At 42.2% G+C, this 14,653-nt stretch overlaps 1 protein-coding gene across 1 annotated transcript in view; it reads right to left on the bottom strand.

Annotated features, from left to right (window-relative positions):
- Nucleotides 1-3,170: 3,170 nt before the first annotated feature.
- Nucleotides 3,171-14,653, bottom strand: part of STARD9 (StAR related lipid transfer domain containing 9) — a 224,778-nt gene continuing 213,295 nt past the window's right edge. Inside the window, exons 32-34 of the mRNA XM_033951109.1 lie at nt 13,817-13,896; nt 8,899-9,057; nt 3,171-6,204 (exon numbers count right to left, since the gene is read on the bottom strand). Coding sequence (XP_033807000.1) covers nt 6,094-6,204; nt 8,899-9,057; nt 13,817-13,896 — 350 coding nt within the window. The 3' untranslated portion in view covers nt 3,171-6,093. The remainder of the gene's footprint in view (nt 6,205-8,898; nt 9,058-13,816; nt 13,897-14,653) is intronic.

The following is a 14,653-nucleotide window of genomic DNA, read 5'->3' as shown; positions in this document are numbered from 1 at the left end:
TCTGCCGGGTCAGACCAGGGGTCCATCATGCCCGGCATGTTCCCTACCTAACCTAAAATGTCCATACCCTGTTCGCTCAATGTCCTGTAAGGTAAACCTTTATCTGTACCCTGTTATCCCCTTCGCTTCCAGGAAGACATCCAGTCCCTTTTTGAACCCCAGAATTGTACTCTGTCTTATCACTTCTCCGGGAAGCGCGTTCCAGGTGTCTACCACCCGTTGAGTGAAGAAGAACTTCCTTGCATTCGTTATGAATCTGTCTCCTCTCAGTTTTTCTGAATGACCTGTTTTTGTTGTCCCTGCTAGTCTAAAGAATCTGTCCCTCTCCACCTTCTCTATGCCTTTCATGATTTTATAAGTCGCTATCATGTCCCCTCTCAGTCTCCGCTTTTCCAGGGTAAAGAGCCCCAGCCTGTCTAACCGTTCGGCATATGAAAGGTTCTCCATACCCTTTAATCATCCTCATTGCTCTCCTCTGGACCCTCTCGAGTATTGCCATGTCCTTCTTGAGGTATGCCGACCAGTATTCCAGATGTGGGCGCACCATCGCTCGATACAGTGGCAGAATAACTTCCTTCGTTCTGGTAGTGATACCTTTTTTGATAATGCCCAACATTCTGCTCGCTTTTTTTGAGGCCACTGCACATTGCACCGCCGGCTTCATTGTGTTACCCACCAATACCCCCAGATCTATTTCTTGGCTGCCTTCCCCGAGTACCCTCCCTCCCATCGTATAGCTGTACATGGAGTTCTCCTTCCCTATGTGCAAGACCTTACATTTCTCCACATTGAAGCACATCTGCCATTTTTTTGCCCACTCACTCAGTTTGTTCAGGTCGCTGTGCAGTTTTTTGCATTCCTCAACAGTTCTGACCCTGCTGGAGAGTTTTGTGTCATCCGCGAACTTGATAACTTTGCACTTCGTCCCTGTTTCCAGATCATTAATAAATATATTGAACAGCAGTGGTCCCAGCACTGACCCTTGCGGAACACCACTTGTGACCCCCTATCCAGTCAGAGTAGTGCCACTTTACTCCTACCCTCTGCTTCCTGTCCGCCAGCCAATTTTTGATCCATCTGTGCACGTCCCTTTCCACCCCGTGACGCCACAATTTTGTGTAGGCCTCCTTTCCTGGAGAGCATGTTATGCTGGGCCGATTCCTCCTTTTGCCGAAGTTGGTTTCACCTTTTCAAATCAACTAGGCCATTGTTCTTGCAGTCTTAGGTAGTCAGGAGGGCTCTTTGGAGCAGAGACAGTTGTGCAAATTGGATGTATATGGGATCGTTTGTGCTTATTTTCAGCGGACCCAGGAGTTCCGTCAGTCAGATCATCTTTTTGTCCTTTTAATGGGTCCTCGTAAGGGGGACGGCGCTTCCAAAGCTACAATTGCACATTGGATCAAGGAGGTTATCGCTTTGGCATACCTTCTTCAAAAGAAGACTTCCTGATTTTCTCAAAGCTCATTCCACTTGGAGTCAGGCTTCCTCTTGGGCTGAGTTCTCTTGTCCCTCCGGTGGATATTTGTAAAGCTGTGGTTTGGTTTTTTCTCCATTCCTTTGTTCGCCACTACCATGTGGACATTCAGGCATGTCAGAATGCAGTGTTCAGTGAGCGTGTTCTTGTGGCAGCCCTTCGGAGGTCCTACCTAGATGGGTAGTGCTTTGGTACATCCCATCCATTCTGTGCCGGTCTGGAGGAATGCTAAAGGAGAAATTAGGTTTTTACCAGCTAATTTTCCTTTTTTAGTCCCTCCAGACGGATCCCGCCCTGTCGTATATTTTGGTATTTTTTCATAAAGAATACAGTTTTTTTCTGTAGTACTGTTTGTTTTGGTTGTTGGGGAGTATAAGAGCAGCAGCATTTGGTTTGTCTGTTTAGCTGATGAACTGTGTAAGATACTGATTAGAACAATCTTCAAAAAAACATCTCCATTGTTTCGGGCATTTCCTTTGTTTTCTCCATGTGCGAGTGGAGTTAGAATGTGTTCAGCCTAGTTAGTTTCTGCTTAGCTATTTGTCAGACTGATTGTAGATGGGATTGCACAGCCCACTTGCACTACTGCCAAAACACCTGCTGCCAGAGCATAAACCCATCGGTGCCGGTCTGGAGGGACTAAAAGAACGAAAATTAGCAGGTAAGAACCTAATTTTTCCTTATATCTTCCAGTGTTACAGAGATTTGTTTGTTTCTCTGACTCATCAGCACTGAATATAATTTCTGGCACTAGTATCTCCTCCCACATCTTCCTTGGTGAAGACTGAAGGAAATACTGTTTTTGTTGTTGTTTTTTTTGCACTATAAGATGCACCCTAGATTTAGAAGAGGAATCAAGAAAAAAAAAACCATTCTGAACCAAATTGTGTACTACCAGGCTCTGTACTCACTCTCGCTGGTGGTCTAGTGGTAGACCAGCACAGAGTAAAGGGCAGGTCTAAGTGGTAGGCAGTCCTAGCCCCCCGGGCACCTTTAACTTCCGGTGGTCCAGCGGTGTATCATCAGCAGTGAGCTTTCTGTACTCCTGCCCCTCCCTTGCTGGACAGCTGCCTCCTCATTATCTCGGGGCCAGCAGCGCCAAGGCAGGAGCCTGGGACTGCGCCGCTCCCTGAATGACTGTCGTCACTTCTTGCGAGAACTGATGGCAACCATTCAGGAAGTGGCATGGGGCCAGGCTGGAGCGTGAAAAGCTTGCTCCTGTCTTATGCTCCGCTGGTCCCAAGATAATCAGGAAGCAGCCATCCAGCGAGGGAGGCGGGGTATATTCACTCCATAAGACGCACTTTTATTTCCACCCATGTTTTGGGGGAGAAAAAGTATCTAATGGAGCAAAAAATATGGTTACGGTAATTCATTTAATCTCTCTATTAAGGCCTTGTTTTCCATGAGTCCTCTTTTACCCTTCAGTCATCTAGTGGTCCAATTGATTCGTTTACTGGCTTCTAATATATATGTCTAGTAGCATGTGGTTCAAAAAACTTTGATAAGATATTTTGAGGAACAGTTTCAAAGCATATGATTTGCTGTCTTCTAATTTACCTAGCTGATCATTTTGAAACATTTTATTCCTTCCCCCTCCTGCTCTCAACTAAATCACAAATTAAAAATACCAAGACACACAAGTTTTCCAAAGGAAAAAAATATAAATATATTTTATAAACATTTGTTGGCATTTTTAAAAAATGTTAATGACTGATTGTATCAAAAAAGCTTACATGAATACCAGTAAAAAATAAAATAAAAATTTGGTTAAATATAATATAAAAATCACTTCAAAACAAGCATATATAAATAACTTAGGGCTCCTTTTACAAAGCAACAGTAGTGAGTCCCACAAATGTAACAGAGCCCAAAGGAATTGAATGGATTGCATTGCTTTTGCCACTCTGGGAATCACGACAGTGACTTTTTTAAAAGGAGCCCTTAGATATGTAAACAGAGAAAGTTATGTACATTTATAAAAATAAACATTTGATGCACTGTACATACAGCATCCTTCAGTGGGCCTTCTGTTCAGTCAGCATCCAGTGCTATTTCATCCTCTTTATAAAGTGTGATATATATAAAAGAAAACAACCCTTTCATTTTAAAATTTTAGCATTGCAGAGACATTTAACATTTCATTGTAATTGTACTTTTTTTACATACAACACATATCTTCATGGCACAGCACCTCAATCCACAAAATCTTACTCTTATGCCCTGATTTGATTAGGTGAATTCTGCATGTTTAATGCCTTCTCTCGCTACAAAGAACATTTGTCGTCTTTTAAATAGTGATTGAAAGAAAATTAGCAATATTTCTTTAAAACAGCACACTTCAAAATATATATAGCCTGTATTAAATTCCCAATATAGCTTTTCCAAAAGTCAGATTTAAAGGGTTTATAGACCATGTGCTAATTAATAGTCTCATTTAGTATAAAATGCTTTTTATACTGGCTTCAAAATCTCACAGGTCCTTTTCTTAGGTAGTAAGAGGGCTGGGAGGCTAATCTACTGCAACAGACTTCTTCTTGGGGTGTTTAAAAAAAAAAAAATTACACTCTAAAAGGGATTCCCATTTCTCTTCAGGACCAACAGGATTCTTTGTACTCTGCAGCAGTGGATCTTAATCTAGTCCTCAAGAAATGCTCGACCAGTCTGGGTTTCAGGGTATCCTTAATGAATATGCATGAAGAATATTTGCATGCAGTAAAAACACTGCATGTAAGTATACCTTACTCAGTCACGGTGGCTATCCTGAAAACTCTACTAGCAACGTGATATCTGAGAACCACTGTCCTATAATACAACTATTGTACTTAAAAGTAGTTCTGTTAAGGAGGAGAATACCAAACAAGCACTCCTCATTCTAATCACTCTAGACTTTTTCTGTTAGATTTTTCCCAACTCTGCATTCCCTAAGTATTTCTCACAATTTGAAGAGAAAAATCTTAGGCAATGTAAGGAAAGATTAAGATTTATCTTTTCTGTGTACTGTACCTACCTATAAAAAAGACAGCCAGCTGTAAAATACCCTTGGTTAATTCAAATATTTACCAAACCATTATTTTTTAAGAGCCTTACAACCATTGGATGGCTGTGCTTAGAAGAGTATCACAGATTATCTTTGCATAGATAACATGGGACTAAGCTATCCCCCCCCAAAAAAAAAAAAAAAGGGGTAAGGAAATTTATGACTCTTGCCAACTTAATAATGAGCTTTAGGTACATTACCTCTATTTTCTAAAACATAAGAGTTAACAGTACAATATAATGCTACCTCCCTTTTGTAGTTTAAGAAACACTATACAGCTCAGTTGTAAACCCTGAGTGGGTCAAGCATCTCAAATGCTAGTAGAGTCTACCACTGAAGAGTTCTCTGCAGCCAAGGCCCCAAAATGAATATTGCTTTGCAAGGGAGGGAGGTGGAATTTCTATGAGACATTCTGTCCATACTATAGCGTATACTCTGTCAATTACATATCCAGCGCTACGGTTGTTCATATTGATATTTTCAACACTTTGCACGGAGACTTGTGTCAGCACTAACTTCTTGCATGAGTAGTTTGTGTTATTACACTCACACAGACTTGATTTATAGACGTTTTAAACTGAGAAACTAGCCTCTCTGCTGACGTTTAGCTGAAATGAGTCTCAATATTACTAGCTTAAAGAAAGACACTCTTCTGTAATTTTCTTTTCCAGTCTACTTAAGTCCAGAAGGTATTTAGCCTTTCTTGTCAAGTTTATTTTAGTTCCTAAACTTCATTTAACTTATAGATTTTAATATATTAAATTATACTATATACAGACTCATTCTAATTAAAAGTATGTGTCCTTCATCTAATCTATGAAGAATGGGCTACAGGTTAAGTCTGCTGTAAAGAAATGATTATTTTAAAACCTAAATGCATTAATTAACCCTAGCTAGTAGTCAAACAGCAGTAGTTCTTTCATGCATAGATTTTAAGAGATTAAAGCTTTCTGCTGCTCTTGAACCTAATTCCACCTTAAATTAGTAGAAACTAAACTTCCTACATGGATTTGGCTTTACCTGATAGCCACACAGTAAACACATAACAAAGTTTCTGGAGGGGCTACTAGTGAAACATTGTTACAATATTCTTGCTTAGGGTCAGTGCTGAGAGATACTAGGGGTATGCACTACCCTGTCAAATAAAAGTGCATGGAAGGCAAAGTTATAAGAAGTGATGGAATTTCTCTCCATGTCTCGTCATATTTTTAAGAGTACGCAAGGAGTTGGTCATTCTATTTTTGTGTTTCAAAGTCATTTTTCCTTGAAGAGAGAAGGCTACTTGTACATTTATCAGGGTTCTCTACAAAACAATACCTTCACATTCTATTCTCCTTTGCAATACCAGTCCAGCTGTACTGGTGCATATCCTACTTTCACATAAAAAGTTACAGGGGTACATAAAAGTAAACCAGTAGAATCAAAAGGAAGATGTCTTCTTTTTGCAGTTAGTGTGATTTGTTAATCGTTCACCTATATCTGTCTTGGACAGTTCCACAGGGGAAGAACAGAGTTTTTGTCTGTGTTCCCTTCTTCCTTCATGCATAGCTGCCATTTTCTCGTAACAGTTTGAGTTTGATCACAATTTGTGGCTGGAAAGAAAGCTTGCAAGGCTGGCAATCACTAGAGACTGGCGCTTGGCAACAGAACCCAGAAGTCTAGAAGGGAGAGCTGGGGCACCAAAATCAACCTGGAATGAAACAATAGAAACAAAATGGGTTGCCACATGCACTAGTACAGGGGTGCCCAACACGTCAATCGCGATCGACAGGTCGTTCGCTCAGGCGACCCCAGGCGATCGCACAGCAGGTTCCCTTCTTCCCTTCTCTTTTTTTCCCCTCCTGACTGGCCCGCCTCTTAAAGAACGCTGGCCAATCAGAGTGCTGGAAGGGCGGGGTGAAGGTCAGTGGGGGATGGAGCTCAGCGCATCACAAGAAATAGAAGCGCCTGTAATGATTGAGGTAAGAGCGAGGCCTAATGCTGCCCGATATACAATTTTAAAAACCCCAAAATCGGCCTCCCAATCAGTGGCGTACCGAGGTGGGGCGGTCTGCCCCCGTCCCGGGTGCACGGCTTGGAGGGATGCACAGCCATCCGGGTCCTCCTGCCCTTCCTTTCCACCGGTCTGTGCACGGGGCTCACACCCGCTGCCCAAATGGTGCTGTTGGTTATCGCAAGACTCGCGGGAGTTGACGGCACCATTCGAGCGTCGGCGCAGGACCAGGCAGGCGCAAGCCCCGAGCGCAGACCGGGGGAAAAGAAAGGCAGGATGACCCGGACCTGGCCGGCTGTGCACCCCTCCAAGCCGTGCACCCTGGCGGATCGGACCCCTTCTAAATCCATTGTACTTGTCTTTAATGAGCATTGTGACAGGCAGTTCTTATGGGGCAGTTCTTGGAAGTATTTCTTTGTTTTTCTGTGCCTAAGTATTCTATTAATTTAACTTCCTTATTCCTTTGGGGATCTCCAAAGGGGACGAATGGGAGACGGCCGGTGGCAGGTGGTACTTTAGCAATTCTTAAAGGTTGCCATAGGCCTCAGGAGCTGTCTTCCCTCTGCTGTGGTCCTGCCCCTCCTCTAAGTCAGAGACAGGCTTGGGGCAGAGGGAAGACAGCTCCTGAGGCCTATGACAACCTGCAAGGATCGCTAAAGTACCAGCGATCCTCTCTGCAGACTGCTCCCTGCTGGAATTAGGTAAATGGATGTGGGGAGGGTAGGCCTTGGGGGGGGGGGGGGAGTGCAGTCCTTCAAGGGGTAGTGCAGGCCTTCAGGGGGGGAGTCAACCTTTGAGGGGGAATGTGCAGACCTTCGGGGGGGGGGGGGTCAGGCCTTCGGGGGAGGGGGCTGTATAATAAAAAAATATTTGAACATAAATACAAAGTACACTTGGTGTGTGTGTATATATATATATATATATATATATATTTAGCATTTTTATTGTTGGTAGATCATTTTGACTTGGTCATTTTAAAAGTAGCTCGCAAGCCCAAAAAGTGTGGGCACCCCTGCACTAGTATATTTCAGCATATAAATGCAAAGCAGGTAGGCCAGGAAAGCAGTATCTGCCACTCTAAATTGCTAAAAGTAAACATCCTCAAGGGGGCGCAGGAGCAAGAAGAGTAACTGCAGGTTAGTGACTCATGCAGTAAATAATGCAATTTGTGAACGACCTCACAAGCTGCATTAAGCTGCTTCCTGAGAACACTGCTGCTATTGCATGGTCTGATGCTCCCAGAAAGCATACTTAAAGGAACCCCCCTGACTCCCCTAAAGACTCCGCTCCCTCGACAGGCTACCACAGACCCTTAAACAGCAGCCTGAACCCTGCTAGGGGCTTCAGCTGCCATTTTGAACCTAGAAAAGGGAAAGGGGATATGGTTACAATCAAAGTGGTTTAAATATTATTAATATTCAGGTACTTATTTTGTTCCTGAGGCAATGGAGGATTAAGTGACTGCCCAGAGTCACAAGGAGCTGCAGTGGGAATCAAACCCAGCTTTCCTACACTAACCATTAGGCTACTCCTAAGGGGAAGAAGTGATGGGATCACTCTTACCCCGTACGCTATTGAGCATCAAAAGGGTGGTGCTTTACGAAGGTGCCTGAAAGGATGAGTCTGTGAGTCATCAGTCCAGTGCTCCCAGGTAAGAAAAACAACATTAACTTCGAGTTCGCATTATTTTTCCAGGAATAATGTAGCTTGAGGAGTTCACTGCAAGCTATGTCATTTGATTTTAATGTATTTGTCTGTTATAAATTATGTATATTATGTATATTTGTTGGAATCAGCCTAGAAATGTTAATAAGAGTGGAATACTTTTTTAATAAATAAGATTTACATAATAATGATGTATTTTGCATGCATTTGCATCTCATATATATTAAATGGTAAATAACATGCATGGTATTAAAAGTTTAACACACATTAATGTACAAATGTCATGTGCTATTCCTTTAAAATGTGTTAGTAATCTTCCCTCCCCCCAAAAAAATAAAAATCTCATAAGCCTCCTTTTCTATCTGAAGGTGGGCTAATAGATGAATAGGACATTGCAAACCAAAGCTGTAGTTGAACTGCTCAGAGAAAGCCAAATGCAGCATTGCCTGTTTCCACAATGAAACCAAGTCACCTAGTGAATGCTTCTTCAAATACCATTGAGAAGGCAAGCCACCCACTAATGAATCCCAGAGAAATAAGCACATGCAGAAGATGATGCTACTTGCCACTTTCTCAAACCCCAGCTGATCTATTTTTAACTTTGTTTTTAAAATACAGGCTGGGGAAAACAAACATTTTCACTTTCTCTTTCTAGGGTACTACTATTTTAAAAAGATAAAGCATGTTTTTTTCATTGATCAGAACTTATCCTGTAGGACTTCTCACCTGTACCAAGTAGACCACTCTAGTGATATCCTTTCCATTTAAAGTATCAGGTTGCAAAATCCATGCGCTAGGTAGGAGCTCTCCCCGAACAATATCTTTACTGGGGCGAGGCATGGATTCATCATAAACAGACTGAAAGGACACAATGAACCATTTTGCCTGTAAAATAAAACACCTTTGTTTTTGAAATATGCAAAACCTCAGCTGTCCACCCTGATCTATGCTTAGGGGAAACCTGTGCACTTGGACATTTCTAAACAAATGTTTTCAATTAAGTGGAAAGTTTCTAAAACAGATTATACCTTTTTTTTAATCCATTAATTGTAATGCAATGGTAATTCAACAGTCATCTTTGCAAAACTTTGGAATCCTCTTCTTTCAAGAACTGAGGGCTTGATGCACAACGCTCCCATGCCATGGTAAAAATTACCACCTCATCATGAATAGCATGCAAATGATATGCACACTATTTGTGCGGAGCAGCACCGGTAAAAAGGGGAGGAACTGTGCCTGGCACTTTCTCAGAAGAGCAATCACTAGCAGAGCTCCTCCTCTTTAAAAAAAAAAAGCTGCCATTTTCCTTCCGTCCCAGCTCCGGAGCCATGATCAGCTAATTGGGGCTTCCCTGCTGCTTAAGGCACCCAAAATCTGCTCACTTCAGGAAAGAGCAGATAAATTTTAGTCTTCAATAAGTACAAAAGATAAGAGGGGTCATGATCTGCAGGAGAGAAGGGTCACAGAACATAAGAACTAGAGAATGACATGGTGACAAAATTCATCACCGTTCCCGTCCCCGCGGATAACCACGGGAAATAAACCCATGTCATTTTCTAGTGTCTATTTCAACCTCAATCCTTCTATACCAGCATTCTTCAAAGCAAAGCTTGTGGGTCAGTGGTTGTGGCCATTCATACTCTGATTCGTCCCTCTTTCCTTAAAGAATGATATGAAGATGGTTTCCCGCGGTTATCCACAGGGACGGGAACGGTGATGAATTTTGTCACTGTGTCATTCTCTAATAAGAACATAAGAAGTTGCCTCCGCTGGGTCAGACCAGAGTTCCATCGCGCCCAGCAGTCCGCACCCGTGGCGGCCCATCAGGTCCATGATCTGTTAGGTGGTCCCTGACTTTTCTGTTTGCTGAGAATGGCAGATATCTGGAATAACTCACTAGCAGAGGTCGAGGTTAGCTGGGTGAAAACCACTTTATTTATATTTGCTTAACCACCTTTCAAAGAATTTAACTGCCTTTCATATAATTTGTCAAAACAGCGTACAGAATAAATAAATACAGTTGTTAAAATATAATCACCATTATACCACTAAGGGCTCCTTTTGCTAAGCTGTGCTAGCGGTTTTAGCATGTGCTGCATCGCCGCGCACGCTAGATGTCAACGCCACCATTGAGCTGGTGTTAGTTCTTGGCAGGGTTAGTGCAGCGCGTGGTAAAAACACTAGCGCACCTTAGTAAAAGGAGCCCTAAATCTCTTCATAAAGGCAGTTAATAAATCTCAATAAATAAGTCAGAATCAAAAAGATTTCTCATAGCATCTGTAAGAATAAAGGGAAACAGTATGCCACTGGTATGTGATGATTAGTTAATGTCTAAGAAGCCCAGAGCAACACAGCTGCCTGGATGTTTTGTGCACCCTGCAAGTCTTGCTTTCGGTTTGGACAGAGAGTGGTGGTTAAGATAGGTGGGTTGGGGGAATTAAGTTAAAGCATGTTAAACATACATAAAATATAGTTACAGTACAAGTTTGCTATACAAAGTTGTGTCCTAATTCAATACATCCTAGGGGGTCTAATACTAAATACACTTCTCCCTCATCATTCGCGGGGGATACGGGCAGAGCCGGACCGCGAATGCCGAAAAACCACGATTATCCGGCTCTGACCCACCCCCACCTCCCTGCTGCCTTCCCGGCCTTACCTGGTGGTCTAGAGGGCTTTCGGGGCAGGAGCGATCTTCCTACACTCCTGCCCTGTGCAGATCGCCATCAGGAAATGGCTGTAGGGAGTTCCCGACATAGTCTTGAGAGACTACAGGAACTCACAGCAGCCATTTCCTCAAGGCGATCTGCACGGGGCAGGAGCGTAGGAAGATCGCTCCTGCCCCGAAAGCCCTCTAGACCACCAGGTAAGGCCGGGAAGGTGGCAGGGAGGAAAAAAAAGATGGATTTTTTTTACATTAAGACTGGTTCTGTTAATCCCCTATCACAGCAAATACGGAGAGAAGTGTAACTGTATATGGTACATTATGGGTAACCAATGCAGCTGCCTCAGCACCAGCATCACATGATCAAAACATGATGCTCTTGCAGCCATGTTCTGAATCACCTGAAGAGCATCAATCTTAGATTTTGATATCCCTAGCCTTATGGCATTACAGAAGTCCAGTTTACAAATCACAAAACTCTGAATCACAGTCCCAAAATCACATATAGATAACATGGATTTAATTCTGGAAAGCATCCGCAATTGGAAAAACAATTATTTCACCACTGGTAAAATATGAGGCTCCATTGACCACTATGGTTCCAGAAGGACCCAACAACCTCATATGCTACAAGATAGGCAGTGTGGTATCACCTACAACCATTGCCCCTGCCTGCAGAAAAGACCAACTTCCCCAATAAACATGACCAGTCTTTTCTACATTCAATACTAATTTGCTCTTCTCTAGCCAACTCCCAATTTCTTTCTTGGATACCCATTCAATCCCCAATCCAAACAAAAAAAAGAACCACATCATCCGCACAGATACAATAATGTACCCCCAAATTTCTAAAGGTCTGCCCTAATGAAACATCAAAACCACTAGTGCAGACCCCTGTGGCCCAAATGCAACACCCTTAAGCTTCACTAGGTCCCTCCTCATGTTATCCACACCATAACGGGTGTCTACCCTATTGCAAATTTTGGTTATCTGCAAAAAGGTAACCTTACCAGACAGCCCTTCAGCAACGTAAATTGGCTGGTAGATGTGTGGAGCAGTCTCCTGGAAGAGGTGGTGGAGACAAAGACTGTGTCTGAATTCAAGAAAGCGTGGGATAGGCATGTGGGATAACTTAGAGAGCGGAAGAGATAATGGTTACTGCGCATGGGCAGACGATAGGCCATTTGGCCTTTATCTGCCATCATGTTTCTATGATATCCCACAAGCAATCAATGACTGATTCAAATAGGGTCTATCCTGGGCAGCATAGACCAGAACAACTGAGCAGATTGGATGGGCCAACTGTTGTCTTTCTGCTATTTATTATGTCACTATCTGTTAATTTCCAGTTAAACCAATCCACACCAGTGGGCTACATTCCCTGACTAGCAGGTGGACACAGAGAAACAACAAAATTAATACCTGTACAACAGCACTTTGAGTCTGTTTTTCTTCATCTTTAGTAGATGGTGGAGGTTGGACTGGTGCAGCTGGCTTTTTTATTTTGGTCCAATTTAATTGGGATATATCTGGAGCCGTACAGACCAGAATAAAGAGGCGGAGTAGATGGGTCAACTCACTGCCCCAGGTACAAAATAAGTACCTGCAAATATGTAAACTGCTTTGAATAGGTAACCACAAAAAGGTGGTTTATAAGTCCCATACCCTTTCCCCCCTTATGTCTCTGCAAGGAAAGGTTTTACCACAAAAAAATTTATTCTGCTAATACTAATGTGTTCATCAGCTCCCAACTGGCCAGTCATTCTGGCCACTGCATCTATTTTGAGTTGGGAGACATCCATGATTCAAGTTTATTAAAATTTTTGATTAAACGCAAATCAGAAATGCTAAACATTTTACAAATTGTATTAGAAAGGGGAGACAAACCAGACGAATATTCAGTTAACAAAACTTGACCAATACAAAGAAAACGGTGACGGGACAAAAGCGCACGAGACACCAGCGCGTCGACATTGGAGCGCAGACAATTCAGCGCAAGACACCAGCGCGCCGCGGGGAAACTTATTTTTAAAGAGCTCCGATGGGGGGTGGGGGGGAACCTCCCCACTTTACTGCATACTCTTCGCACTGCCTTTGGGGGGGAGTGCATGGGGTGCAACCCCCACATTATAGAGAAAACTGAACTTTTACCTAAAATCAGAAAAAGTTCAGTTTTCTCTATAAAGGAGGGTTCCAACCCCCCAAACCACCTCTCCAACGGTAGCGCGAAGAGTATGAAGTTAACTGGGGGGGGTTCCCCACTCACACCCCGCGTCGGAGCTGTTTAAAAGTAAGTTTTCCCGCGACGCACTGGTGTCTTGTGCCAAATTGTCGGCGCTCCAAGATCGGCACGCTGGTGTCTCACATGCCAATGACTATGAACCAAGAAAACAATAGGAAATCAGGGGGAACTACAAAATTAAAAGTAAAGAATACATAGAAGGTAAGCCATAAAAGGGAGGGAAAACAATCAAGATTGTTGAGCAACTCTGGCAATATTCAAGATCTTTTTAAGAGTCAAATGCATCATGGAAAAGGTAAGTCTTTAAATTTCCCTTAAATATGTCTAGATTTTTTTCCGCCCTGATATGAAACGGTAGAGAATTCCATATCGTGGGGGCTGTAATAGGGAATGAAGTAGCTCGACGTCTGCTAATGATTTTCAATGATGGTATATGGAGTAGATACTGAGAGGTGGATCTTAAGATTCGAGTAGGTTAATAAACTAATACAATTTTATATATTTATTGATTATATAAGCTGAGACAGGTTTTCATTCTATGCTACAACTGTTCATAGATGTTACAGAAAAAAAATCAAACCAAACATCAGGAATGTAAAGAGAAATAATGCAAATATATGCAAGGCCAATCCTTAAACTAATTTTCCTTTTATTTTTTTTTTACCAAGAGATGAAGGCAATGACAAAAGATTACCAACTGCACATTAGTACCTCCAGATTCAACAGAATAAGCTTACCTCTTTTGCCTCCACACTGATACAGCAGAAATCCCTGGGTTGTTTAAGGTAACAGAGGGAGGTGTTGCTCACTACATATACTGTAACCAATTAACAAAAAGGGAAACAAATTACACAAATCAAGGTTTAGAAGTTACACACTACTCTAATGGCATTGTTCTTTTTTTTAATCTTTATTAATTTTCAAACTTTGATAGTGCAATACAATTGGTTAATCATGAATACTTCATGAAACGCACTATTAACTATACAATTAATACATTAAATAATCATTTTCTCCCATCCTCAACATAAGAATTACCGCTGCTGGGTCAGACCAGTGGTCCATCGTGCCCAGCAGTCCGCTCCCGCGGTGGCCCCCAGGTCAAAGACCAGCGCCCTAACCAAGACCAGCCCTATCTGCGTATGTTCCAGTTCCGCAGGAACTTGTCTTAACTTTGTCTTGAATCCCTGGAGGGTGTTTTCCCCTACGACAGCCTCCGGAAGATCGTTTCAGTTTTCCACCACTCTCTGGGTGAAAAAGAACTTCCTTACGTTTGTACAGAATCTATCCCTTTTTAACTTTTAAGGTTTTAACATTTGTATGGAATCTATCCCCTTTTAACATTGTTCTTTCAACTCTGTACTGTCTGCATAATTTTCAAAATCTCCATTTTAATGGCTGCTTCTCTATCTTGAAATCTGTGAGCTAGTTCTCCAGAACTGAAAATTGCTCATGATCTGATGGTCTATCTACCTGTTTACTTGATCAAAAATGCTTCCAAACTAAAAAATAATTCAGTAAAATGTACACATTACATATTACACATATGTACACTAATGTACATTACAACATTA

The sequence above is a fragment of the Geotrypetes seraphini genome, chromosome 7 (assembly GCF_902459505.1).
Source record: "Geotrypetes seraphini chromosome 7, aGeoSer1.1, whole genome shotgun sequence".
Classification (NCBI taxonomy): Eukaryota; Metazoa; Chordata; class Amphibia; order Gymnophiona; family Dermophiidae; genus Geotrypetes; species Geotrypetes seraphini.
Note: the sequence above shows the minus strand (reverse complement) of the source record. Positions and strands in the feature narration are given on the sequence as shown.